Source organism: Aphelocoma coerulescens, chromosome 1, assembly GCF_041296385.1.
Source record: "Aphelocoma coerulescens isolate FSJ_1873_10779 chromosome 1, UR_Acoe_1.0, whole genome shotgun sequence".
Lineage (NCBI taxonomy): Eukaryota > Metazoa > Chordata > Aves > Passeriformes > Corvidae > Aphelocoma > Aphelocoma coerulescens.
In genome coordinates this window covers 30,438,143-30,465,540 of record NC_091013.1, presented here as the reverse complement: position 1 = coordinate 30,465,540, position 27,398 = coordinate 30,438,143, and the positions used below count along the sequence as shown (strand labels likewise).

The 27,398-nt window shown below is 42.4% G+C and overlaps 1 protein-coding gene across 10 annotated transcripts in view; it reads left to right on the top strand.

The window, feature by feature from the left end:
• The window catches only part of MAP4K4 (mitogen-activated protein kinase kinase kinase kinase 4), a 167,291-nt gene that overhangs the window by 129,758 nt on the left and 10,135 nt on the right, over window positions 1–27,398 (top strand). For 2 of the 10 annotated variants that reach the window (XM_069005608.1, XM_069005644.1), the window contains 14 exons: window positions 1,630–1,716; window positions 2,385–2,615; window positions 5,922–6,083; window positions 8,097–8,327; window positions 9,259–9,365; window positions 10,286–10,437; window positions 11,128–11,225; window positions 12,552–12,727; window positions 13,109–13,229; window positions 14,390–14,581; window positions 16,972–17,089; window positions 17,360–17,530; window positions 21,818–21,961; window positions 27,126–27,260. In XM_069005608.1, coding sequence (XP_068861709.1) covers window positions 1,630–1,716; window positions 2,385–2,615; window positions 5,922–6,083; window positions 8,097–8,327; window positions 9,259–9,365; window positions 10,286–10,437; window positions 11,128–11,225; window positions 12,552–12,727; window positions 13,109–13,229; window positions 14,390–14,581; window positions 16,972–17,089; window positions 17,360–17,530; window positions 21,818–21,961; window positions 27,126–27,260 — 2,125 coding nt within the window. The remainder of the gene's footprint in view (window positions 1–1,629; window positions 1,717–2,384; window positions 2,616–5,921; window positions 6,084–8,096; window positions 8,328–9,258; window positions 9,366–10,285; window positions 10,438–11,127; window positions 11,226–12,551; window positions 12,728–13,108; window positions 13,230–14,389; window positions 14,582–16,971; window positions 17,090–17,359; window positions 17,531–21,817; window positions 21,962–27,125; window positions 27,261–27,398) is intronic. The other 8 variants (XM_069005640.1, XM_069005622.1, XM_069005615.1 and 5 more) reach the window with 8 other exon arrangements.

The window sequence follows — 27,398 nt, the reverse complement described above, 5'->3', positions numbered from 1 at the left end:
TTTCCATCCTAAATCTTCAATATACAGTTTCCTTCTCTTACTCTGTCTGTTTAAAATCAGCAATGTATGCCCATTCAGGCAACAAGTATATTGTAAGTTATGCCAGTGTGCCCTTAATACATTGAAAATACAACTGAGAAACTTGTTAAACTGTGAAATTCAGCTGCTATATTTATGCATGAAATCTGCATGTTTTAAAATCCTTTAATAACTTTAATCAGGGTGATAATCAGAGCAATACTTACTGTGCATGTACTGCAAAATACTGATCGCAAATAAAGGGCCAAAACTTCTGTCCTAGAGGCTGATTGATTGTAAATTTCCCATTAACTTCAGGAATGCTGGGTTTGGCCTGACATACATTAATTTTTTCTTACATAAATTCTCTGTATTTGAGATCATAGATGATTGTGTTACTGGGAAATTTTATTGTCTTTGTGTATGTGTCAAAGAATCTTGAGTCAAAAGGAGAGAAGACTAACCAACGGGAATAAATATAGGGAAAATCTCTAATTACAGCATAGCAATTTGCTTTTGGGCAGACACCGGGTATTCCCCCAGCTGCTTTTTAAACTGCTGAAATGCTAATTACGCACAGTGCCAATAATGACAAATGGTTAATTAGTGTGACCAAGCTGAACCACTCTGAATCTTTATTCTTTTTTTTTTAGAAGAAAAGACATGTTCCCTCTTAGAATTTTTGTTAACTCAAAGTGTGGCTCAGCCAATGTGCGTAACAACAGTATAGTGTATCTCATCAGTCTGTCACAAGACTTTCTATAACTCCCATCACTCTATCACTGATCCATTAATTTCTTTATGCATACACTGTAAATGTGTGCGTGTGCTTGTGTGTGTGCGCATGCACATGTTACATACTTCCATTAATTGCATGATAGGATGTTACCAGCTTGGGTTTGGTGCTTCAGAGTTTGAGTTCTTCCAGGGGGTAGGTGAAGCAATGGGTAAATGTATTGACCTGTTGAGGCTGCAGGTGAAGAGATGGCTAGATGGCAAGAGCAAGTGAGTTTGGTCTAATATTTGTTTCCTGGTGGATGTTTGTTTGTGTCATAACCATCGCATAATTCAGCAAGGCTGGCAGCGTTTGCTCAGGAGAGGCTTCTGGTGAGGGCAGCAGGGGAGACTCAGCAGGCCAGGTCCCAACTGCACTTGGCAGAGCCCATTTTGGGGGAGCTTGCTCCAGCTCTGCCTACACTATGCCTGGCTCTAGCTGTTGCTAACAGTTCATCGCACCAGTGCAACACACTAATGTTTAATACGACTTGCATGTGACTTTGTATTGGCTGTGTTGAGTCAGACTTGCTGTGTTTTAACTTTCCAAAACCTTCAAGTGCATTTTGCTGCTTCTTGAAACCACTTCCAAAATACATAAACGAGCTCTGGCCTGTGCCGGCAACATTTGCAGGAGTGCAAATTTCAGAACAGAAGGGGCCAAAATCTAATGCTCAGGAGGCAGGGCCTCCTAAATTGTTCTGCAGGCACTAATCCATCCTGAAGTGCATTTCTCATTAAAGCTGAACTGGGGAAGTAGCGTGTGGTGTTCCACCCAGGGGGTTCTGATGCATTCCTTTTGAATAAATTTATTGCTGGGTAATTTCTATGTGACAGGAGTATATCAGGCGACAGCTAGAAGAGGAGCAGCGGCACTTGGAAATTCTACAGCAGCAGCTGCTCCAGGAGCAGGCCATGTTACTGGTAAAGCACTGTATCTGTTTTGTTCAGTAGCTATAGGATCCATTTATCCGGCCAGTCCTAGGCTTCCCTCAGTCGGGCACAGCTGCACTGACAGTATGACAACAAAGGAGCTTGATTAAAAGGCCATTTATGCTAGTGTTGTGGGCTGACAGGCACATATGAGAAGTGCTGTATGGTCACACTGCTTTCTGGGCAATAAGAGGAGGCTTTATGTTAAAGTGGAACAGTTCTGGTGTGGTGGTCGAGTTTCTGAACAGACCTTGGCATTCAATGAAGAACTAGAGTGCTTGTGTTGCAGATCAAAAGCACACATGATACGTAAATCCACCCCAGGATACAATGGCCTAGTGTTGGTCTAAATCATTGTTTTATGAACTTTACACTGGATTTAGTATAAATAACTCTTTTTTTTCCCTTTAATAAAAACCGGTTTTGACATAACTCTCCAATCATGTCAAGCTTAGCAGTACACTCATGACTTTCCCAACATAAGACACAAGTCATATGGGTCTAATTAGCTCTTGGTTATACTTTAACAATGAAATAAACAAACAAACAAACAAAAAAGCAACAGCAACCAGAAAGGTGCATTTTTAATGGGATTGGTAGGGACATGTCCACTGTACAGTCAGTGTCATGTCTTGAATTCCTCACCCGTTCTCTCAAAGGAATACAGATGGCGAGAGATGGAGGAACACCGCCAGGCAGAGCGACTCCAGCGCCAGTTGCAGCAGGAGCAAGCCTACCTCCTGTCACTGCAGCACGACCACAGGCGGCAGCAGCAGCAGCAGCAACAGCAGCAGCAGCAGCAACAGCAGCAGCAGCAAGAAAGAAATAAACAAAGCTATCATACCCCTGAGCCAAAATCCCACTATGAGCCTGCTGAAAGAGCACGTGAGGTAAGTCCTGCTTTTGAACAGGAGTCTGCTAACTGCTTCTCTGCCTGCTGGCATCAGCATAACTGCAGTTCTGCTACAATAGAGTTGGAGGCCAAAGCACCACCTGTAAGGGGCAGGATATTTTAAACTGTTGGCTACTGGTTTTCAAGCCCAAGGACAACTTCTGAGTACTCCTGCTGCAATCAGTGGAGTTCAGAGTTTTGAGGTGTAGAAGTTGGAAAGAAGGTGTGGAAGGCTGCAGACTAAGGGGACCTGGTTTTGGAAGGATCATGTCCAGAAGTTACATCTGTGCTTCATCAGATGTGTTTTCTTAGGAAGCATTGGTGCAGCTGGTGATCTGTGTCTCTGGCAAGTACTGGGGATTTGAAATTGAGAGGCAGTTGGAAAGCACAAACCTATGATGGATGTTAACACTCAGCACATTTACACATTTGGTGTTTTATCTTACACTCTTCAAAATTTCGTTCTCGTTAATGCAAACCTGAATTTCATTAGTTTCATTTTTGAAGTGTTAAGTATTCTCTTCTGAGATCATGTCCCGCTCTTTTGATACTCTGTGATGCTGCCTTCTTGGACTTCAGGCACTCACAAGTGGATCTGAAGTGCTTTTTCTTTCAGTGAGTGGTCCCCTGTCTTCACTGGTCCATGAATAACATTGCTAAGCAAGTAAACGCCTCTTTGATGCATATTTGGCTTTCTTTCAGTGATCTTACATTTCCCTTGAGCACCATACTGCCCACAAACCACCAGACTGGGCAATGTTAGTCAAACCTCTTAATGGCATTCATCAGCTGCATGTGGGAACTAGGTAAATACATTTTGGAACAAGAACAGAAAATATATTTAGGCCTGCTAAATGTGATAAAGTAGCTCTCGGTTCAGCTTCATCCAGCAATGCTTCTTAGTCTTTGAAGTATTGTTGTTTGGGCTTGGTGGACACAAACTCATTTTATTCTAGATGCTGTTGTCCAAGTTCTTAATAAACCATGTTTGTGCTATCTTATCCATTCTGCTTGATGGTTGAAGTATCTGATACGTCTTTCTTATTTGGAAGAAGTTCAAACTTATCTGGTATGTGATGGTGCAGACATGGAACCAGCCCTCTTGTCCTTGTTGCATGCTCTTGGCCCACCTCCGTGAAAGCATTGTGCCAGTCTAGCACTTCGGTCCAGCCTGAATGCTGGCTTTGGAGGGATGCAGAACTGTATTCTGTTTCATTTGCCTTTCAGAGTTGAAAAGGAGAGAAACTCCTTGGCAAAGATTCAAGTGTTACATCCTTTAGGAGAACCATCGACTCAGCTGTTTTTCTGTTGTAGTCTTTTTCTTTTGTGATTGCTCTAAGCCGAAAGTAAAGACAGAAAAATTGGTTAGTAGTCAGATCTTCCCAGAGACTGTTGTGCAATAGTCTTTTTTAAAAGTGTGGTAGAAGTATAGCCATAATGTCTTGATACCTGGCAGTAGGAATGCCACCAGTTAATCCTAACAGCAGGCATTAACTCTGACATCATTCTTTACATAAAATAACAGTTGGAATGAGTTCTATGCCTTATACTTTCAGCCATACTGCTCTCCAGAGAAAGGGTCCACTTACAGAGATGCTGACCATTGGGATGGTAAGCTGAAGTGGACTAACTTTCGTGACTGGCAAAATTTAATGGTGATTAGTTTTTTTCCTCATTGCAGTAGCTATGAGGTTGTAAGGAAAAGGACTTCCATGATCGGCTTTGGGAAACAGCAGGGGACTTAGAACTTAATACCACTTTCAGATCCAGACAGTCAGATGACTGGAACAGGACCTGTTTCTATCCAGGAATGTACTCTTACCTCCTTCCCACTTCTTGCCTGGTTTTGAGGACATGTTGCTCATGCAGTTTATGTGCTTTGTGGAAGAAACTTCCTATCATCTACAGCTAGAGATGTGAAAACCTGTTTCTTCAGACAGAAGGACTTGAGGCTTTTCCTTATTCTATTCATAACAAGGAGTCTGGCCTGTTTTTTAGACTTTAAAGAATGCCTCTGTGAAGTAGAACACAGTGGTGAAAATGATTGCATGGTGAAGATCCTTGCCTCCATTATTGTTGTACTTCCCAAGACATGGTATGTTTTGTGTAGACCTCACAGAACCTTGTCTGCGGGCCTATAGGCAAACTGGTACTATTCTGAAATTTTGGAAAGCAGCAGCAAGTTGGGTTTGTAAAGGAGCCCACCTGAAGCGAGGAGTCTGGAAACTTGCCTCTGTCTTCTGGTAGCCATCACCTCCAGACCATCACTGCTAGGGAGCAATTAGGAAATCGTCCCGATACTGGTTTCGTGCTCTGGGCACAAGGGTTAAAGCAAATTAAATCATCCCAAGCTTCCAGTTTGATCTTTGGTGCTTTGATAAAATGCTGGGAGTTTAGCATTCCTCAGAGGCAGCTTCCCTGGCACATGCTGCCTTGGTTCTAGCAACAGACTGTCTTAGGAAATGGGAGGCTATTTCCTTTCTGCCTGTAGCCTCCCTCCATCTCCTGTGCTTCATACATCTCACTTTGTTCTCAGTATTGTGGCCTTGAAAGAGGTGATGTTTCTGCATGGGGACCTTGCTTGATAGTCTTCTGAGGATTGAGCACATTCTGATTTAGTCTTCCCCTCAGCAAGCTCTTGAGGTTAATACAAGATCAATTCTACACCTTCCTGAGAACAGGAAACAGGATGATGGGACTGTCCTCTACAGCCTTTTAGGTTGTGCTGGGACTGATTCGTAAGAGAGACAATAATAAATCCTACACTTTTGTGCCTAAAGCTGGACAGACTCCAGTATTACCTGACAGAGAAACATATCCTCCTATCTCTTTTTCTATTGTCAAAGAGAAAAGCACAGGAAAGCAGATCATCCAAAACCACTGGTTGCATAAGGTGGGCAACTAAAGTAAGAGATAGCAATGGCAAATGTACTTTTATATTATATTATAAAGTTGTTTCTGTTTTCATATATCCTTTTTATTATCTGTGAGGAAAGTACCGATAACAATTAGTCTAGGCAGAAAGAAGGCCCATAATGGTCTTTCATGACATTATCTCACATCTTACTACCTCCTGTATCTCCTCTCTTCCTGGTATGGATTATCCATATTGGCATACTTGCTGCCTTGGTGTCGTTCACTCAGTGAACTTACAGTGCTGGCAAAAGTGGTAGGGAAAAAATCCTGCCAAACCCCAAATGTATTTGGTTTCTTTGTGGTAAAGAAAAGGTGGTACTCCCCTTTGTATTTCTACTGTAATTGGTTTTACTGACTCGAGGCTTAACCTCCATTTATTTTGGCTTAGGTGGAGGAGAGATTTAGAAAAACTAATCAGGGCTCCCCTGAAGCACAGTCTAAACAGATGGGCAAAGTGTTGGAGCCACCAGTGCCTTCAAGATCAGAGTCCTTTTCCAATGGAAACTCAGAACCTGCTCAGCCTGCCCTGCAGAGGCCAATGGAGCCCCAGGTAAGTGCCCAGGAAAATCTTGGTGGTCCTCGAGGGAATGCAGAAGTCCTAACATGTTTCCTTCAAATTTGCAGATATTTGCACTTAGAAAGCCTATTGTAGAGGGTAGTACTGTTACACAAAACAGCTTGTTCTGTAGATTTGCTCTTTGTCTATTTTTGCTTGTTTTATTGATAAACTGATAGATTTCTGGGTTTGGTGGTTTGGTTTGGGTTTTTTCAATGTTAGAGCTGGAGTAGAACTTTTGCATCCCGTTATTATCTGTGCAGCAGTGACACAGTGGGTTAAATGCTGGTGGGAGTTGCAGAGCATTTTGCAATTCAGAATTTGTTCTGTGCAAGGTATTTACTACTAAAAAGGATGCTCAGGAAAAAAGTGCACTTGCTTGGTTTTTTAAATTCTTGCAGAAAAAAGCTAACTAAACAAGTGGGTTTTAATAGTATGAGCAGTGTTTCAAAGAGTGTTGCAGAGCATGTCTAAGAAAAGCAAGTTTATTGTCAGTAGGCCTGCAGTTGCTAAATAGAGCTCTGTACCACCCCTGGAAAATCAAGAAGAGGTTGAAACCACTGAGCTTCATGGTGTAGCCATTGTTTTGTTGTTTTCTAAGGAGAAGCCTCCAGATCTTGATATCTGATCTCATATTGCATGAATAAGTAACCTTTGTCTAAAACTTTGACATGGCCCACGAATTCTGAGCAATTTAGTATGCTAAATTAAATGGTAGAGTTCTGCATTTAGTTCCTCTGTTTCCATGCAGAATTTTCTTCTTTCAAATAAAGTCTGTTGATGACAGTGCAAACTAAAACCATCCCTGACTGTGACTAGGTATTGCCACTCTTTTGGACAACAGGAGAATTTGAACAGACGGAAGAGTGGGAGAAATCAGGACAGAACTTCATCTCTTGCCCATTATTTCCTGGCTTTTATTCAAACCTCTATGACTATTTCAAAATATTGGACTTGTATCTTCATACTCTGTGCCAGTTACTTTTAAAGTCTGTGTCTTCCACTCATATTAAGGATAATCAGGCTCTTCAACAGCTGTGTGTATTAAAATTGAGGAAATAATAATCATATAAAAACAAATAACAGCCAGCCTACTGAAACTGGGATTGAAAGCAAAGTTCTGCTTAATCATTAGGTGTGAAAACAGCATGTTCCTCAGTTATGACCTTTCCTCCTCCTTAGTTTCAGAAATTAACTCTGAAACACAGGCTTATGCACAAAGAGGAAGTAGGCTGAAGGGTCAATATGGATTTCACTGGGAATCGTAATGGAGTTTTAACTCCAGGGTCACTGTTATGCCTTCTTAGTATGTGTAATTGAATATGTGTGCATGTAAGTGTGTGTGTGTGTACTTTGTGTATAAATATGTATATATGTACAGTATATGGTACATATATGGTGTAAGTATAATATGCATTGTACATATGTATACTATATACAATATATATTATGGGTTTTTATATATATTGCAATAACTGTAAAGGAATAAAGGCTTTGTGTTATGGTCTTTCTCCAAAAGTTTTGAGCTGTATCCAGTTCCTAAATTTATTAGGAAATGTAAATGTCTGTTGGTTTGCCCAATTTACAACATTCTTTAATTTTGTACATTGCTTCAATTGGATGTCCACTTCAAATTTCCCAGCCCACCAGTGCTGCCATGAGACCTGGCCAAAGCCCGCTGAAGACCAGGGAACAGAAGGCAACTTCTGTCTTAAGCGGCCTTTGAATTCAGGCTCATGGTGCAGATATTGGGTCCCCTTTTCCTCTGGGCACCAGTGTATGTGTATGTGGAGAGCGTATCACACAAAAAATGCATATGTGCTGTATTTTCAGTCTGTTACGTTCTTTGGGCGCTTGCCTTGCTTTAAGTGCATCGATTCCACCCCACGCTTACCTAATGCCATAACCAATTTGTCTCTGCCTGCCCCACCTGCCTTTATTCTGTGTTAATTGGAAAGCCGGTTATACTGAGCGCATTGAATGTTTTATGTTTTGTTTTCTTGTAAGGTACAGTGGTCCCATCTGGCATCTCTCAAGAACAATGTTTCCCCTGTCTCGCGATCCCATTCCTTCAGTGACCCTTCTCCCAAATTTGCTCATCACCATCTTCGTTCCCAGGACCCATATCCACCTTCACGCAGTGAAGTGCTTAATCAGAGTTCTGACTCTAAGTCGGAGGTACCCGACCCCACCCAAAAGGCTTGGGCTAGATCAGACAGTGACGAGGTGCCTCCAAGGGTAAGGAGTAGAAAGACAGATGTGTGGTATTTTTTTATTATTAATTACAGTTTTCTTAAGGATGTGATACCCTGGGCACTGGGAAGACTGTGCCCTTGTGCCAGCACTGGTAACAGTATTTTGGAAGGCAGATCATAATGTAGGTGTTCAGTCAATGGGTTAATGATAATCAACCTGAAGTACAATATTGAAGCTTCATATAAAATTGGTCATTATTTATAGAATGCAGCTATTTCAGAGAAACAATTTATTATGCAAAGTTAACAAATCATTACCATATTCAGGAAAGAATTCAAAATATCCCTGAGGTTATTGCTCAGAGTTAATATTCCTCTTCATCGGTTAGCAACCCAAACTATGAATCATACACTTATTTAAAATTGAGATGGATCTGAACAAAAAGGAAACATTCAATATATTTCCTCCTCCTCTCCCGCTCCCATCCCCCCTCCCATCCACTGGGATTTGCTTCTTCTGAGTATATTCTTGCTCCCCCCCCCCCCCCCCCCACCAGTCTTTGCCTTCTGCTGATCCATTCCCAGGCATTTGTTTGGTTCCCTTGAGCTTATTCTCCTAATTCTCATGCTGTTTCAGCAAATTGCTTTGTGCCTTCCCTGCTTCAGTCAAAATGCCATATTGTTTTCAAATGTCTCAGTAGTTGGGAGGGTAGCAGGGCGTGTACGTGTTCGTGTGATAACCATTAAACTCTATTTAATATTAAGACTCAACTTTGGGCTCAAATTCTGAACAGCATCGCAACTAAGGCTTTTGGCTTTGTGGGTGTTTGTTTATTGCTTTTGGTCATTGATGCTAGCTTGTACTTAGAACACATTGTTAAGATCTTAAGAATATATTTCGTGGCAGGAGAGATTGTATCTTCCTGTCCTCTCTGTCCTCTTTGTGAGTTTAACACAACCTTTTTTCTCCCAAGGTACCTGTGAGAACAACATCCCGATCACCAGTCCTGTCCCGCCGTGATTCCCCACTGCAGGGCAGTGGGCAGCAAAATAACCAAGCAGGTCAAAGAAATTCCACGAGGTTTGTAAGCCTTTGTGTCCTGGCTTTTCTTGAATTGGAAGGAAAAGGCTTATGGGAATCCAGGTGTTTCCAGACAGCATTTGGCAATGCCTGTAGGATGTGAAAGGAAGATGATGTAGGATCCCTTTTCAGTAATGATTAATATTGATTTCCCTTGCTGTAGCACGTGTCAACAAATGCTGACAAAATTTCTTCTTTCCTCTTCTCATCTGAGTTGACTGCCCTGTAATTTTAGCAATAATTTCAAATATCCTTCAAATTTTGGAAAAAATGTGGCTGTTTGTGAACATCTTGCCTTTTGGTGCAGTGGGTCATCTTGGATGTACTGTGGGGATTACTGGCAGCAGAAGGGCTTTTAACATCTAAAGTGAAGAGACCTCAGAAACTTTCTGGCCCCTCAGCCAGAAAAAATATTTTAAGAGGGGGAAAAAGACTCCATGAGCTGTGACACAGCATCCGAGGTCAGGAAGGGGAAGAGAGAGCTGACTCCTGAGCTCAACAGAGGAACATGGGCAGGCCACCCTGGAATTAGCACACTGGACAGGGGTGAGGGTATTCTGGTATTCTTTTTGGCTAGTGTTTAGTTCCTAGGACACTACTGAGCCAATTTTAAACCGGCTGCATGCAGGCTGAGAGAATTGTCTGCTTCAGATTAGATACATAAGAATGGCAGGTAGATAATTCCAAATAAAAGGAATAGCTTATACCCACCTAAACTTTTTTTTTAACCATCATAAATAAGGTAATAGTTATTTCAAAGGGAGCCACTGCCTGGGTTGTGAAGCATTACTAATGCCCTGAGCTCAGTGTCAAAGTGTTCTTTCAGTTGAGTTATTAGCAAAACACTGAGGGAGAGTGATGTTTCAGTGTGTGTGACTGAAGTGTGTGTGACAAAGAATTTCTTTCCTCCCTTCATACAGCAATATAGAGCCTCGTCTGCTGTGGGAAAGGGTGGAGAAGCTTGTACCAAGGCCAGGCAGTGGCAGTTCTTCTGGCTCGAGCAACTCTGGCTCCCAACCTGGCTCCCACCCTGGCTCTCAGAGCGGGTCTGGAGAGCGGTTCAGGATGAGATGTAAGTCCTTCTCCCACCCTTCGGAACAGTGTGTTTCTAAGTTTATTAAGCTGTGAAGCACTCAGTAATTAAGGCTGATAACCCTCGCAAGGAACAATCTTTGAGCATGCAGTGTCACATATGGATTAGCTTCCTGTACCCTCTTGGCTGTATGTCCTTGCTTGGCAAAGGCAGTAGGCACAGAAATCATTGTCAAACTGTTTCATTGTTCTTTAATTCACATCCAGGCACTGCTGCATGTTCCTGTGTGCAAACAGCCCAGTCTCCATGCCCTCACAGCTCCCTCTCTTCCTCATGTGTTCAGGGGCACATTTTGATACTTGTTGCTTGTCACCTTGGTGGTTGTTGATGCGGTGCAGACTGCAATGGATAGGTCTCAGCTGGGCTATATTGGATGATGATGGAGGTTTTCCAGCTCATGGCCACACTTGAGTCTTTGATTTACAATTGTGACTGTTTACTTTGGCTTCAGACATAGGTCAGTTGCACCTATACAAATCCCAGCTTATGATGTTTTTTATGTAGTCCTTCAGGGACAATGTAATAGTGAAACTTCGGTCTTGTGGTCAGACACCCCTAATAGTCTTCTCACCTCTCTCCCTCACTCTAAAGTGAAGTAAGAAAACATGTTTTAGCTCCCTGCCTAATCTGTTTTGTTCTGTGTTCCTTTTGGGGTCTTGGCACATGCAGCATCATCCAAATCAGAGGGTTCGCCATCACAGCGCCATGAAAGTGCACCTAAAAAGCCTGAAGAGAAAAAGGAAGTCTTCAGACCTATCAAACCTGCTGTGAGTTGCATCCACCTCCCCTGTCCTCCTTCTCTTTCAGGTAGATTCACAAAAAGTACAGTGAGAGCTTCATTCAGTGCCATTAGGGGTGAACATCAGCTAGAATAGAGTTTGTAACTGTGGGTCTAGCAGCATGTTCTGGGCTGTGCAATTGCCGGTGCACATCAGTACTGCAAACATTAGATTTTGCTCTGCTTCTGGGATTGATTTCTGCTCTCTGGTCTTCTTTCTTCCTAATCCATGCCTTTCTCTCTTTCAATCTTGTGCTTCCTTCCTGGGGCTGGACCAATGGTTGTGCATTTGACCTGAATGTGCCAATGCTGGGCTGAACGGTGCAGGGAGAAGTGGTAAGACCTTAAATTTTTCCTACTCTCTGTGAAAGATTTCTGCCATTTCCTATATCTGGCTGCTATTACAATTGATAACAGCTCTGTGTCCAGTTGTATCTTGGGGAACTCAATGGGTTTTCACAGTATTTCCACCTTTCCTTGAAACTTTCTTCAGTTGCCATATCTCTTACGATGCTGCACCATCACCCAAATCTGTCAGCTTTCTAAAGAAACATAGAGGCTGGTTCTTCACTTCTGGTAGTTTAATGTGTGAAATATTTGCCATAAACTGTATTCAGCTAAATAAAACATAGCTACACAACTGAGAACACATTGAACTGACTGCAAGCCATGTTTACCCACGCTGCAAACTGCAGACAGAAGTGCAGCTTATGTCCCATACTGTATATACTGTTTGACAGTCTTGTGTGACTGACTGGTGCTGATGAATCGGACTTCACAAGTGAACGCCTCAGCGCAGTTCCTTGCAGCTGGAAGTTGATCAAAAGGTTTCAAGAAGATCAGCTCTCTGCAACTGTGCCTTAGGTGGCTCAATAAGTCCTAGGATCTTTCTACAACCTTGATGTCTAGATTTCTTGTGGCAGATGCTATTAGCTTGAAAAGTTTAGGAAAATGAACTGTGACAGTAGCCACTATGAGAGAGTGGGTCCTTGTGCTTGTATTCGTCTTTCAGATGGTAGGATAACGTAAACTGAAGTCATAGGGTAGTTGGGTTTCAGAGTATGCACATTTTTCTGTGATATGTCAAGACCCCCTTAGGTTGACTCTTCTGGTGCTTGAATCTATCAGAAAGTGAGTTTTGGTAACTGTTAAGAATGAGTAAATCAAAGGAAACAGTACTGCTGGGGCAATGGAATCACAGAAGTGAACAAGTGAACAAACTCAGGCACTAATCCTGTGGGTTTGTCTTGCAAACTCTTCTTCTCTCCTACTTGCAACATCAGTTTTTAATTTTTTTTCTTCCCTCTGCCATCAGGATTTAACTGCATTGGCAAAGGAATTGCGAGCAGTAGAGGATGTGCGACCTCCACATAAAGTAACGGATTACTCATCCTCAAGTGAGGAATCAGGGACAACAGATGAGGAAGATGATGATATGGAACAAGAAGGAGCAGATGAATCTACTTCTGGACCCGATGATGTCCGAGCAGTGTTAGTCCCTCTAACAGTGTTTTGTATCTGTTTTCCCTTACAGGGGATTGAAGGAAAAGGATGTTAGCTACTTTGGCTTGTATGTTAATTCTTTCAGCTTACTACAATCTATGAGCAAGACATAGCAGCCTTGTATGTTCATATATTCAAACACTGAGGCTAATCTTTTCAATGTCCTTTCCCTCTTCTTCCTTGATTTCTTACAGAACAAGAAACTGTTTAACAATCTCTTGATAGAGAGGCTTTTCTAGGCAGCTTATGTAAATATTCCACTGGTGTCACAATATAAATTAATTCTGAGTATTCCATGATTCAGGGCAGTTGGCAGCCAGGGCACTAGTGCTGTTATCTCACTCCAGTTATTTCTTGTCTGACAAATAGGTCAACGTTGAACTTGAGCAATGGTGAAACAGAGTCAGTAAAAACCATGATTGTCCATGATGATGTGGAGAGTGAACCTGCCTTGACTCCTTCTAAGGAGGGCACCTTAATTGTTCGACAGGTATTGCTTTTCCTTCCCTGTGCAGTGCTGCACCCTTTCTGTGCTCATTAACCCACTCGCTCATTCACCCATGCTGTTTCTACATTATATTTGTTGTTCGTATTATCAAGACGCAGCTGTAGTGAATTTCAGATGAGCAAGATGTTTGATGCATGCAAAGAGAAGAGTAGCCCTTCACCCCTTGCTTCTGTTTTGCATGCTTTCCAGTGACACTCATGGCAGCACCATGCAGAATATCTCAAAGTCTGTGGGAGAGAAGGGTAGAAAAGCTGCAGGTGTGTGGAGCAAGTACCTGGAGCAAAAACTTAGTTTAGTTTTACCACAGAACCAAATATGTGTCTCAGGAGTGGGGCTGGGAGGGAGACTGGGGTGGGAGCACTCAAGGTTTTTTAAAATTGTTTTGAAGCTGTAGTTGAGGGCATACAGACCACCCAGATAACATACACACACATGTACATGCAATTTCACACAAGAGTTGGTGTGGGGGAGAAGCAGAATAGGTGGTGAGGCAGAGAATGTGGACAGAGCTAGAGTGCTGTGTTGTTGCCTTTGATTCTGAAAATATTGCATCCTTGTGCCTCTGAAAGATAATGGTTCCCTGTTAATGAGCTTGTGTGTTAATGAGCGTGTTAGCTTATAGGAGTTTCCTCAGTAATCTCATTTCTGAGTTTCACAACTGAATGCTGATTTCTTAATTGAGCCCTCTTGTTTGAAAATGAAGGTTTCATGGTTATTGTTTTAAATAATTAGCTGAAGGGATTCTCCAGAAAGTCCGAATTGCTATCTGTATAGGATCTAAGTTAGTTTAAAACAAAATAATAGGGAAAAAAATCCCCATCCCCAAAAATGTGCTTGTCCCTGTTGTGGTGTTGGACTTAGCAGCACAGTTATTCATCTGTTAATTGGTGGAACTGGCTGTGCAAGTCAACCACATGAACCAAGCTTTTGCCTGCCGGTGGGAATTTGATGAATTCTAGTAGCTCTGCCCACTTTCCCTTTCCATGCAGGCATAAAAGCATGGATTGTCAGCTTATTTTAAAAAATAATTTAAAAAAAAAAGTGAAAAGGTAGGAAGTGAGGGAGAGAAGGAGAGAGGTTGTTAGGGATATAGACCTTTAAGCAGCACTTGAGCAAGACAAGTGTGCCTGTTTTTTCTACAGAGTACAGTTGACAAAAAGCGTGCCAGCCATCATGAGAGCAATGGCTTTGCCGGTCGCATTCACCTCTTGCCAGATCTCTTACAGCAAAGCCATTCCTCCTCCACTTCCTCCACCTCCTCCTCCCCATCCTCCAGCCAGCCGACACCCACCATGTCCCCACAGACACCCCAGGACAAGCTAACTACTAATGAGGTATGTCTTACACCACAGCTGGCTGCTTTCATAGGGTTATAGCAGCATTGCCTAGTAGCTAGTTTGCAAAGGAACTCCAGCCAATCTCCCCTGCTTTTTTTTTCCTGTCACCTTTGTTCCCACCTCCCAAATAACACATTTCAGTTCTGTGTAAGAAGCCCTTAACTCTAGAGCAGTCCCACGCCAAACTTGCCAGTTTACTATTTTTGCTTCCTTTTAGTGAGTCATTAATTGCATGGCATTCGTTTTAAACTAAACTTGACTACTGCATTTTCAAGCCAATACTCTTTTTAAATTCTATTTTATTCTGGGAGCAGGCTAATTGCAAGCAATGTGCCTCTTCAGAATTAGCAGTTAATTTTGGCTTTGTCAGTAAAGGCTGGACTAATGTCTCCACACATATGAGGAGCTGATTGTGGAGACTCACCCTTTGGGAGAGGAAGTGGCTGTGGAGGGATTTTGCTCACTAAAGCTTGCCACGTGGGCTGGGTGAACAAATCAGGTGTTGCCTGGGAGGGTTGTAAAAACCTGAGGTATTGCTATTTTGAAATAATGAATGGGGAAGAAATATTTGGGTTTTTTTCCAAGTATGTGTGTACCCTGAGAAGCAGCTGTGCAAAGATGACTGTTCTCTGCCAGTGCTGATTGTGTCCAGGGGGAGAGAAGATTTCACTATGGGGGAAGCTCCCTCTTGCTGTCCTGGGCTGAACTCAGGATGGTGCCTTCCTTTACCAAGTGCTAGTGGGAAAGCCTGGTCCTTCACGTGCGTGTAACCCCTTGCAGCAGAGGAGATGCACACATGGGAGTGAACAAAGGGCCTTTTGCCCCTTACCAACCCCAGCAGTGAGCAAGGAGCCTTGTATGGTGTCTCCACTCCTGGCTGGGTGGCCAGCCTGGCTTACAAGGAGAGCCTCTCAAGCAGGGGGTCGTACAGGGCAAGCGAAACTTGGTGAAAAGAAGCTGCTGCTTCTCAGGGTACAGTCCTGCCATGTAGGTGTGCAAGTGTTGTGGTGAGGAGAGGTTGCAGTGAGCTGGGTAGGCTTATGGCAATGTGCATGTTTACCACATAATCAAAAATGCTTCTTAACCACTTAGCAGTAGGGTGGGTGTGAGGGAGAGCTTCCTCCTGGAAATTCATTTAGCATAATACTTAATTTTCAGCTATGCTTCATTGGTCTTTGATCTTTCTAAAAGCACACTCTTGTAGGTTATAGAGATCAGTTGATTGATCCAGAGATATGCTTGCTCATTACTTTGATCTAAGCAATACGTAAGCAGGGTTCAGTTAACTCAGCTTGGGAAGTGGAGGCTGTGGCAGTGCCTGGTGATGGAGGAGCCTTTTGGTATTGGGTTGTGCAGGGGAGGGATATACTCCAAAGACCCATTGCTATTTTTTTCTGTAGAGGCTTAGGAAGATCAGAGGTTGAAGATTAGTTGATGCTAAAGAAGCGTTTTGTAACTATGTTTGCATAAAACTGAGCAAAAACCCAGTACTGCTTGGTATAGCTTACCACATGCACACCCTTTATATTTGTACACACTTTTTTTTTCCCCACTTGTCCCATTCTGCTTCAGTATGATATGTTGTCACTGTAATACTAAACTGGCAAGGGTTTTTAAGTCGTTCATTTCCACTTTTAACAGTTCATTGTTTCACTTGTCTTCTTTCTTTATGTTTTTTCATGTTTAGACCTCATAACTCAACAAGCACCAGTGATTTTATCCACTACATATTCATAGTGTCATATCACTGTTTGCTACACCTTTCACACTAATGAGCACCTTTGTTCGATACAGGTTTAATATGTTGCTTTGTCAAATAAAGGTGGAAGAATCTGCTGCAGCTTTCTGGCAAGAGGCTCAGGTTAAACAAAAAAGGGAGAATGAACAGTAGTGAACATTGAAACATAGTCCATTATAGAAGTGAATGCTTGATCCCACGTGGTTCTGATTTTGTTGCACAAGCCAAGAGATCAAACATCATAATATATTAAACTACCTCAAGACAGGAGATGCTTCATAAATTCAAAAATTGTAGGTAGTGGACAGTGTGCAGATAAAATAGTATACATACATTTAAGCAGATTTTCAAAAGGAGAGACATTCCCTCGCTTTGTGCCTAATTGTAGTGGTCTGTCCTAAAAAGCTTTGCTAGCAGCTGAGGTTCAGGGATGACAGTTTAGCTAATTACATTTTGCTGTAACATGTGCAGTGTGCATATATATCTAGTTCAGGTGTGGTGCCTGCAGTGCATTGTGTATTAATAAAGGAAGGATAAAAGCTTGGGGAGGCTCTGTAGCATAATTCTGTAGTGACTTTAAAATGTTGGTGTTTGTTATCCATGCTTTTTATTGTCATTAATATTAATAAAGTTGAAATTTACATTGCAGACTCAGTCCGCTAGTAACACACTCCAGAAACACAAATCTTCCTCCTCCTTTACACCTTTTATAGACCCCCGATTACTACAGATTTCTCCATCTAGTGGGACAACTGTGACTTCTGTGGGTAAGTAAAGTAGCTGAAGACAACAGTTGAAAAAAGGGTTCAGCGATTTCAGTGGCTCTTTAAAGTACTTAAGAATGTTACCATCATGCTTTTTATTTGTTTTGCAATGGATTGCATAGTTTATTTTCTTTTTCCATTTACATTTCTTAAAAAAAGAAAGACTTTCTCAGTATTCTGAGTTACTGGTTTGAGTTGTATGATGTAGGGAATATATGGCCAGAGTCTAGCACTGGAGGGATATTACATGCGCTTTACGTTTTTTTCTTCCAGTAGGATTTTCTAGTGAAGCAATGAGATCAGAGGCAATAAGGCAAGACCCTACGCGGAAAGGATCAGTTGTCAATGTGAATCCCACAAATACACGGCCACAGAGTGACACACCAGAGATTCGCAAATACAAGAAGAGATTCAATTCTGAGATACTGTGTGCGGCCTTATGGGGTAATGCAAATGTGTTCTTCCTTTGCCTCCTGCACTGCTGAAGTGTAGACATGCCAGTAGGAGCTTGCAGCCTTTGATAATGTATCTCCAAAACTGTAGCTGTTTCTCTGCATTTATTCAGTGCTTTTACATCTTTTTTGTTGCAAGACCTGATTATTATTGTGTTTTCTGGTTTGATATAATTTCCCACTGGTACATACATGCTTCTGATGGCACAGTTTAGACTGAGAATCATAGAATCATTAGGGTTGGAAAAGACCTCTGAGATCATCAAGTCCAGCCTTTGACTTAACACCACCAGATCAGCTAGACCATGGCACTATGTACTATATCCAGTTGTTTCTTGAACTCTTGCAGGGATGATTACTCTATCACCTCCATTGGCAGCCTGTTCCAATGCTTAACCAGTGAAAAAGTTCTTCCTGGTATCCAACCTGAACTTGCCTTGGCGCAGCTTGAGGCAGTGTCCTCTTTTCCTGTCACTAGTTGTCTGGGAGAGGCTTCATGCAGTTGATCAGGATGTCCTTTTCAGCTCTCTCTGAGCCCTAGTACATCTCTTGCAGCTTTCGGGAGCTTATAGTAGTCCTTGCAGTGTACACCTGGTGCACACAGAGTATTTCTTCTGAAAAATAATCATCTTCTTCAGGCTCTTGCTAATGTACTGTTTCAGGGCTTGATTAAGATGTGTTGCGTAAGATGACTTGTCACCTCAGTCATCAGTATATGTAGGAAGTAAGAGGGAAAAGGATAGAAGAAATATTTTCCATTCTGAGACTTAGCTTTGTTAAGAGTGATTACTGCAGAGAGAAGCTGGGTACGAGATGTCAGCTGACTAAGTGTGTCTGGTCTTCTTGTCACTAGGGATAATTTGTGTTGGTGTCAGACAGTCAGGATTCCACACTTCATCAGGCTTAGAGCAGTGCCTGTTGCCTGCTACAGTGTGGAATCACTGCTGCAACACCCAGTGAAAGCTTTTCTCTGTTGTTGGTTTCTTGGCCAGAATCTATGGGAGTACATGAACTTTTTCATTATCTAAATGTTAATAGTTGATGCTTGTGTATGTTACATACATATTATCTAGTATCCCTAAACTTGGCAGACTGTAAATGCACATGCAGCTCATTTTAAAAACTAAGGAAGAAGAGGATTAGCCATTGCCCTAAGTCACATGATTATTATACAGGTAACACAGTCCCCTCTCTTTTTTACATTTTTATAGCTCTTTCGGAGGCTTTAGTTCTCTTTTGGCGTTATTTCCAGCATTTCCTGTTTCTCAGAACAGTACTGTTGTCCCAATCTTCTTGCCTGCAAAACTGTGTCAATTAAATAGCTCTCCCAACACCTTGTCTTCCTATCTGCTGTTTTCTTTATTTCCAGAATTTACTAGTAAGAAATTTTACCCCAACACTATTTCTGCTTGAATTCCTGTGAAAAATTGTCTGATAAAGTTAAGACTTGTGCAAATGTAAACTTTCAGGCTGTGAGAGGGCAAATCAGAGAGAAATCACATGGTGTCAGTAAAGATGACTCATAATTTCTCTGATCTGCCTTGTTTTGCCCGTAGCAATTCATGTTAATGGTTTTATATTTCTTTGATCTATGCATCTGACTGTTAGGGTAGTTTAAAGAATAGGTGTAAAATCCTAAAAGAGGTGTTTTACAGCTGTAACACAGCCCTTCCTTGTTGATCATTTAGGGCCAAACTGATGGTGATACAAGTTGGTACACATGTTTACTTTCTGGTAAGGTTTAACTTCCTTTACCCTTAAGAAAATTAAACCATTTCATGGTGATGCTTTTTATTCAAAAAGAGGGGGACTTGCTTTGCTTTGATTTGATTAGCCTTACCAGTGGTAATGCCAGTAGTATCTGGCAAGCTGCTAATTGCATTAGGTCTCTGATACTGTGTCTTCTAGTTTTGAGTGGTGAAAGTCAATGTTAATGACATGGATACAGTAACATAGATTTTTACACCCAGCCTCCACAGACAGCCTGTACTTTTTCAGGAAGCATTTCCATTTGTTTGAAAAAGCCAGAACTGCTTAATTGTAGGGTGGCAGTAGAAGAGCTCTGCTGTCTGTGAGTAAGGAGGATGTCCGCATTGTAAAATTCAAGCACTACTTGCCACCAGCGTAGTACCTTGTTAGTTTCATCTCCAAGTACATGTAGCCAAGGGAAGGGGTCGGGGACAGGTGTGCATGAGAACTCAAAGCAGAAACAATTGCACCACAAAGGCAGCGGCAGGAGAGGTGAGGGTGGAGGCGGCAGCAGTGGAGCCCTGTTGTGCAAAGAGGGGAAGGGACCCTGAGGAAGCAGTTTGCATATGGCTTGCTTTGAATTGTAGCCCACACTGGAAAAAGTGCAGAAATGCATGTTGAAGCTTATAGCTTTAGTCAGTGGGTACTGGAGCTGCAGGAAGGAGACCAGCTGCTGGGCACTTCCTTGGCTGGTTTGGCGCTGCTTCAGCCTGTGCTAAGCCCTGACTCGTGTGTGTCCAGCTCTCCCTGCATCCTTCTGCCACTTCTCAATCTGAGAATGTCTCCCAGTATGAGAGACAGTCTGTGTGAAATGCTCTTGGGTGAAGTGCCTATTGCCCATGGGGGCTGTGGGATGGGATCCAGCTAGTGTTTAAAAAAAGTTTGGATGTGTCACTCAGTGCTGTTGGTTTAGTTGAGATGGTGTTGGGGCATGGGTTGGACTCAGTGATCTTGAAGGTCTCTTCCCGGTGATTCTGTGATTAGTGCAAACCATGTGGGGGATGCAGAGGCAAGAGGTGGGCAGCAGAGGGAAGAAGGAGGTGTCAGCAGCTAAAGGAGAGCCTGGAGGGTGACAGGCCTCCCAGGAGAAGTAGCAGAAGAGTAAATCTAAGCAAAAATGCCTTGGGGCTGCTGGGACCTCTAAAGTTTTCTTACTGAGAAGGCTAGAGAGAGGAAAATGGAGAGATGCATGATGATTTTTTTCTCATCCACCTGAAGGCTTTTAAGAGTGCTTCAGCACCAGCAGCTCAGCCCCCATCATTACTTCCTCCTGGCTGCAGCTCTGCTTCCCCCTAATACTCTCTCCCCTTTCAGTTATACCTTGTGTCCCCTGGGTCAGGCCTTCCTTTTTGCAAGCCACTCCCATGCCTGGTATCCAGGGTGTTGTTTAGGTGAGCAGTAATGCCCTTTTTCAGTACTGTAAGAAGGCATGTCACTGCTGTAGGTGCAGACTGCACTGAGACACACACACACACACATCTGGGCACTGGGCACACCTGCTCTATCAGAAAAGGTTCATTATGGGATCAGCCCAGATGGTCCATTGGCACCAGTATAGTTGTATGGGGGGGTTGTCTGACTAGGGATTAAGACCATTAAGCAGTGTAACTATGATGATCTTGTGTGAATTTTGCTTTTCTTATTTCATTATTTTATTGCGCTAAAGCATGGCAAGTTTTATATTGGGATTGCAATATGGAAGCCTAATAAAGTGAGTCATACATTTGGTTTGATTTCCATTTCCTGTAGTGTATTTGAACTGTCTCTGCAAAATTTGTGAGCTTTTGGACTTAAACACTATTGCAAATAAATAGTTATAAAATTTAAGAGTGATAACACAATAGGAATTTAAAACTTAGTCTCATATATATCTATGATGTAAAAAAAAGTAATTGATTTTAAATAGTAAGGTTTTATGGTCTCTTGGAAAGTGTTCCAATGGGCCTTTGGAACTTTGTATAAAGAAACTGGACTACTGACTTCTCTCGTCTATATTTGCTTGATCTTTAGGAGAAGCCTGTGGAAACACGAGATTACTGTAGTTCCTCTAGTTTTAACATTCAAATGGAAAAGATTGGTGTGAAGCTGGGAACAAACCCAGTGCCTATCCTTTTACAGGAGGGCTGCACCACAATCTGTTTCTCCCGGTGGGAACTGTTTTTACTGCCATGTCCATGTCAAAAGCATCCTGCTACCACCCCCCTAACAGCACAGGCTTGCATACTACTTTGTGCCTCACTCTTCCTCCAACATTAGCATGCCTTTTTGTTTGGGAACTGGTGCTCTAGAAAGCTCTCTGTGGTCTTCCAGTCTCTTACTCTCTTGGACACCGTTTGGTGTCAATAGTGGCTGTGGGCAGGTAATGTAGAGAGCCTCTGCATCGTAAGAGCTTAGGCTGCAGGCAATTGAGACCCAGTCAGCAGTGGTTAGACCTGCTTGAAACAAATCAGTTGCTCTATCAATCATCAGTTCATCAGAATATGTGGAAAAGGTGCTTACTAACTTGGATCTCTGGCTTTGTTTTTTCTAGGAGTGAACTTGTTGGTGGGCACTGAAAGTGGTCTGATGCTGCTAGACAGAAGTGGTCAGGGGAAGGTTTATCCACTCATCAATCGAAGACGATTCCAGCAAATGGATGTACTTGAAGGGCTGAATGTCTTGGTGACAATTTCTGGTAAAGTTAACTGTTGAACATTATATTTTTCCTCCATCTGGCATGGCACGGCAGAAAGATTTTCTTGGCAGCCGGTGTATTGAGGGGGAAGTCCTGACTGAAGTCAGTGGGTTTTCCATCATTTCACCTCTCTGAGTGTACAGTTTATTTCTGCAAGTGAATCGTTTTCCACACAACACCCATGCCTGGTTGCTCCCTGTCCTTCCTTCTGTGGGGTGACATTTAAAAATGCTGCACAAGTTGGGGGAAATGTGTGGCTTTGTTCCCTTGTTCAGTATTTGAGAGCTGGAAGTTAATGTTTTGTGAAGTTTGGGAAAACGACATTCTTTCCCTCTGTCATGATTGCCTTCAACCTGGCCTCTTTCTAACCAAAACACAGTGTGCTACTTGTGTTTAAAGACATTTTTCTTGTGTGTTAGAATCTGTAGAATGGGGAAAGCTCTTGCAAGATAGGGAAGTAAGAGTGATGTGCAGTAAAAGTGTGAGAGAGAGGAGTACAGTGTGTACACGGTGTGGAAATGACCAGAGAGCAAGAAGGGAGATTGGTGCCTGGTCTCTCACTGGGTACAACTTGGGAATGACATATTAATGGGAGATGAAGGGTAGTGGTGATGCTTGTGTTTGTTTTGTGTGTACTGATGAGAAATATGTTGTATGAAGCTTGAGATTGCAGACTCTTTGACTCCAGAAAGTTATGGCATAAGGTTAACCTGCTGTTAGACAATTTGATGTGATGCATTGTTAGTCTTTCTTCACTGGTGTTGTTCTGCCATTTACCTTCCTTTTGTTTCGGTTTGTTTGGGAAATAAGTCTTTGCTGTGCTATGTTTGACAGGGAGAGGATGTTAAATGAGGTTTCTCACAGGATTTGCTGTTGTTGTTCAGACCCACCTAAACTTTGTTGAGGCTCCAGAATCTCTCTGAGTCTGCTGGAGGAGATCTCTGGCTCTCCCAACACTTGTTCAAAAGGACACACAGTAGACAATTTAGTGGAATTTAATGCATTAGCCATGTTGTGTTACCAAGATCCAAAGACCCATGCCCATACTGCTGTCATCAACATGGGGTTTGTTTCTGTCTGGAACAACTGAATTTTGTTGGTTTGTCACTTGCTGCATTCTCAGATACAGCTATGCTGTGAAATCTATAAAAAGAAAAAGATGAATCAGGCAGCATTTAAAAATACACAACCTGCTGTGTGTCCTTTTGATGTCTAGTGCTGTATGTTAAAATATAAGCTGTTTGAAAGGCACCATTTGATAGATTTTATACTATAGCAGACCTTGTAAACAAAAACATTGTATAATCCAACTTGTGTAAAATCTGTTGGTTTGAAACATACGCTACACAATTCACAAGTGTCCGTGATTCAGTCTTGTGTATAATTGTTTTAAGTTTATTGATGTTTGTGTCAGTCACAACTGGAGTACCCTGACACATCCGTTTTCTTTGTTTCCTTCAAAACTATTGCTTCCTCTGTGGAGACACGCTACATTAACCCTTAAGAAATCAGCTGATCTTTGTTCTGTGCCTTTGTGTCTGTGCCATCTCCTGTGTTTTATGGGAGGTTACTGGAGTATGAGGCAGAAGAGGCATCCTTGCCCGGTAAAAGGCAGGGCTCTGGGGGAGCATATTCAGTGAAACCATAATGCTGTTATACCCAAGCTTCCCCTTATATCCTGCTTTTGGCTTCTGTGCTCCACATCTCAGTTTTTTACTCTCATGCTGTACTTCCCTAAGTATCTTTTTATTTGTGATGAGTTGCTTCACCTCTCCAGACAAAACTGGAATGCTGGAATGAAGTTATGTTTCTGCAAATGGTGTGTTTTGGCAGATTAGTTATTGAACTGTCTCTGAGCTTTGTCCCTGCACTGCTGCAGCTTCGCTGGGAGCATTGTTCAGCTCACTGTGGTGCACTCAGCCGTATGTTCCCCTGAGTTTTTTGGGAAGTGATGTGCTGATGGTGGTAGGGTTTGAAAGGTGTCACTGCGTTGTGCGAAGAAGCTGCAGTGTGTTAGGATTTTAAGAGGATTGTCACCTAAACTTGCTTTTAATAGACACACTCTTGAGTCTGAAAACATTATATCAATTCTTGACCCAATTTATATTTGAAGTACAGAACTTTTTGACAACAAAGCTTTTGATACTGAGATACTGAGCCTTCTAGAAATGGTACAAGAAAGCCTTGCAGGTAAAGCAAGAGTAGTTGATTGGTTCTTCAGTTCATGCTGTTGAGAGGCAAAAAACATAGTTTCTTCTGCTGAGGTGATACAGTGCAGAGTCATAAAACTGCTGGAGGAGAGAGTGGCAACGTGCATACAGAACACGCTCCAGTTGTGGCTCCCTGAGGGTTTTGCCAGCCCAACTGGCTGATGGTGGCACCAGGAAGGTAGGAGGAGATGACAAAGTGGAAGAACTGGTTGGAATCTGCCTGCTCAATAATTAAAAACCACAGTAACAATAAAAACAAAAACTCAATATAGGGAAAAGGACTTTGCCTTTGAAACTATGTCTGTGGGAGAATCCAAGCTGGGAGTTCTCATAGAATTCATTGTCTGATTAGTTCATTTGATGGCTGGAGCAGAGTTTTCTTTCTTATTCAGTGGTCATAAGGATTAGACCCCTGCAAAAAATAAAAACGACCAGATTTCTGAGAGCTGTTTAAACTGACTGGTAGAGCTTTACAAGGAGAAGGATCTGATCTCTGCACTCCAAATGGGAACATTAAGAGCAGCATGACTTGTTGAAATACATGCATAGCCATGTTTATATAGCTGACTGGTCTTGCTCTTTTCATGTCAGGCTTCAGAAATGCAAAGGAATTTCCTGTCTTGTGACTTTTCCTTGTGGTCTAGACACCAAAACACAATGGGAACACACTTGAGATATTTCTCAGTTGTTTTGAAAAATATTTCTGGTTGGAGAGAAATACCCTGGTGCACATCATGTGAACCAAAAGGAAAAAATGTAACCACGTGCTGGGAAATTCCCATGTGTACTGTTTGTTCTGAATCTTCAAGTTTGACTAAGCTACTAGGGAAGCTACAACCATGGAAAAATCTGAGGCAGAATTTATCTCCTTGTGAACAGGGACTCACGATGGTTTTAAAAGCATTTGGAACATTATACTGACCCTGAGCCCTCTGAGTTCTTCCTTGCCCAGAACTGCAGTAGCTTCTGATATGAACTATGTTTCCTATTTTTCAGTGTTTTTAAAAGAGCCCTTGTGGCTATAATTTGCAGTGTTTTCATGGAAGGACCTTTCCTTACATGTGGGACTTCTGGAAATACTGTTTCCTGCTCTAGTCCTCCAAATCTTGAGAAAGCTACAGGAGTGGTAGGGCTTTACCCCTTTATGAAACATGGCTTAATAAATATTAAGTCAGGAAGTAAATCAGGGTACTCATTTACTGCCAAATCTATAGTCCCATTTGTAATGGAGAGAAACAAAAGATGGTGCAGTGTTACTTCACATTTCATTGCACAGCATCAGAACAGAAGGGCTTTTAAAATTGAGTGACAGATCCAGTATTTGCAATCACCTTTCCAATTCCACTTCAAATTTAAGCTCAGTGAACAGATTTTTTACTTTGAAACTGCCTCTTCTTTTCCTCCTGTCCTTTCCCATCCAAGTAATCATAAAAAGATCTTTTAGACTGTGTGTATTTTTAATGCAATGGCTTGTGGTGCTGGAGTCGTTGGAGAAGCCTGTTTGCAAGCTGTGCTTCCCCATGTTGCTGCCTCAGCCCCTGCAGATGCTTTTCCTGACAAGCCTACCTCTGTTGGGGATCCCCTGCCATCAGGGTAGGGGGTCTGTGCCAGCTCCAGCACAGCTAGCTCAGTGTGGAACTGGCTGTGCACAGCAGGATGGTCTCGATGCCTGGGCCTCACTGCTGCAGCCAGTATCCCCTGAGCAGCCACCTGTGAACTAATCTGTCAGCAGGCATCCTGTGAAAACTTAAATGACAAATTAAAGACATTTAGCTGAACTCTATAGCTGGATCTGGCTGGCAGGCTGCCAGGTGGACCATCTTGATAGGAAGTGGCTTTCGACAGCACAGACCCGTACAGTGTCGCTTGGCCAGCCCAGCAGTGACTGCAGTGACTTCTCTAGCAGCTGAGAAACACTGGACAGGCATGTGGCACTTCATTGTGGCTGGTGAAGAACAAGCATGGAGCTACCCTGCTGACAAGTAGGGTCCCTGAGAGCACCTCCTGTTTCCTTTCCTTTCACAAGGACCTCATGGAGCCTTATTAAATAGCTCCTAGTCAAAGCAGGGGTGATCTCCCTTCCTCAGCCACAGCTTCATCTGTGGAACTGTAATGGTTTCAAGCAGCAAAGCAGCTGGAGAAAAGAGGATGCAAGCTTTGTGTATGTGCATTTAGGACCATCTTCTCACTAGTTCAGCAAATGCTTTGTGGGCCATTAGTTGTTAAAGAATCACTGATAAAGTTTGTCATGAACCTTGCATTCATTCAAAGATGCCTTCTCCTATCAAGAGTTAAAAGACTGAGGTGTATTTTGATGATGTGGCAGATGCATTGTCAGTTGAAGATAGGGCAGCCCGGGCAGGTAGCTTCTCTCACCTGTGGAGAAGAAACACATTTCACAGTTTCTGTGTGCAGTCTGATAAGTATTACACCCTTGCAGTTCAAGGGAAGGGCTGCTGACAAAGCAGTCATCAGCTTTTAGCAAGCAGATGAAGTTTCAGGTCTCATATTCCATCCTGCTGCTCTCCTACAGTTTTATGTCAAAAAGAGCCATTCTGACTCAGCTATATATATATATATATTTTTTTTTTTTTTTTTTTAATCTCAGTGCATGACTCTCTTGTGCTTTTGTTGTGGGAATTCCCTGTTCTAGTGGAAGTTGTCTAGGTCCTGAGAACCAGATAGCTGAAGAGTTATTCCCTTGAGTTTGTCATTTATGTTCGTGTAGTATTGCCATGTGTCTCTGTCATTGATTATCGGGAAAGTGTGTGTCTGGGTGGAGTCTGGAGTGAAGCTGTTACTGATGTAAAAGCTAAGGGAGATGTCTGTGGTTGCAGCATTTTCTCCGTCATTGTTGTTTGGGTTTGCTTTGCAGGGCTTTCTGTTTGCCTGGGTAGGGCTTTTTGCAAGTACCTTCCTATGGAGATAAACCATTGTTTTAATTTTGTGGCCAGGTAAGAAGAACAAGTTGCGAGTTTACTATTTGTCATGGTTAAGAAATAAAATCCTTCACAACGATCCTGAAGTAGAAAAGAAACAGGGCTGGACAACGGTGGGCGACTTGGAAGGCTGTGTGCACTATAAAGTTGGTGAGTAGCAAATGCAGTAATCAAATAGTTGGGACAAAGGATGGCTGAGAAAGGGAACTGCAGTGCATGTAGCTATTGGGTTTAAAGTTTGGTTGGTTTTATTTCTAGCTGTCTTACCTGTTTCTCAGGGTGAACTTG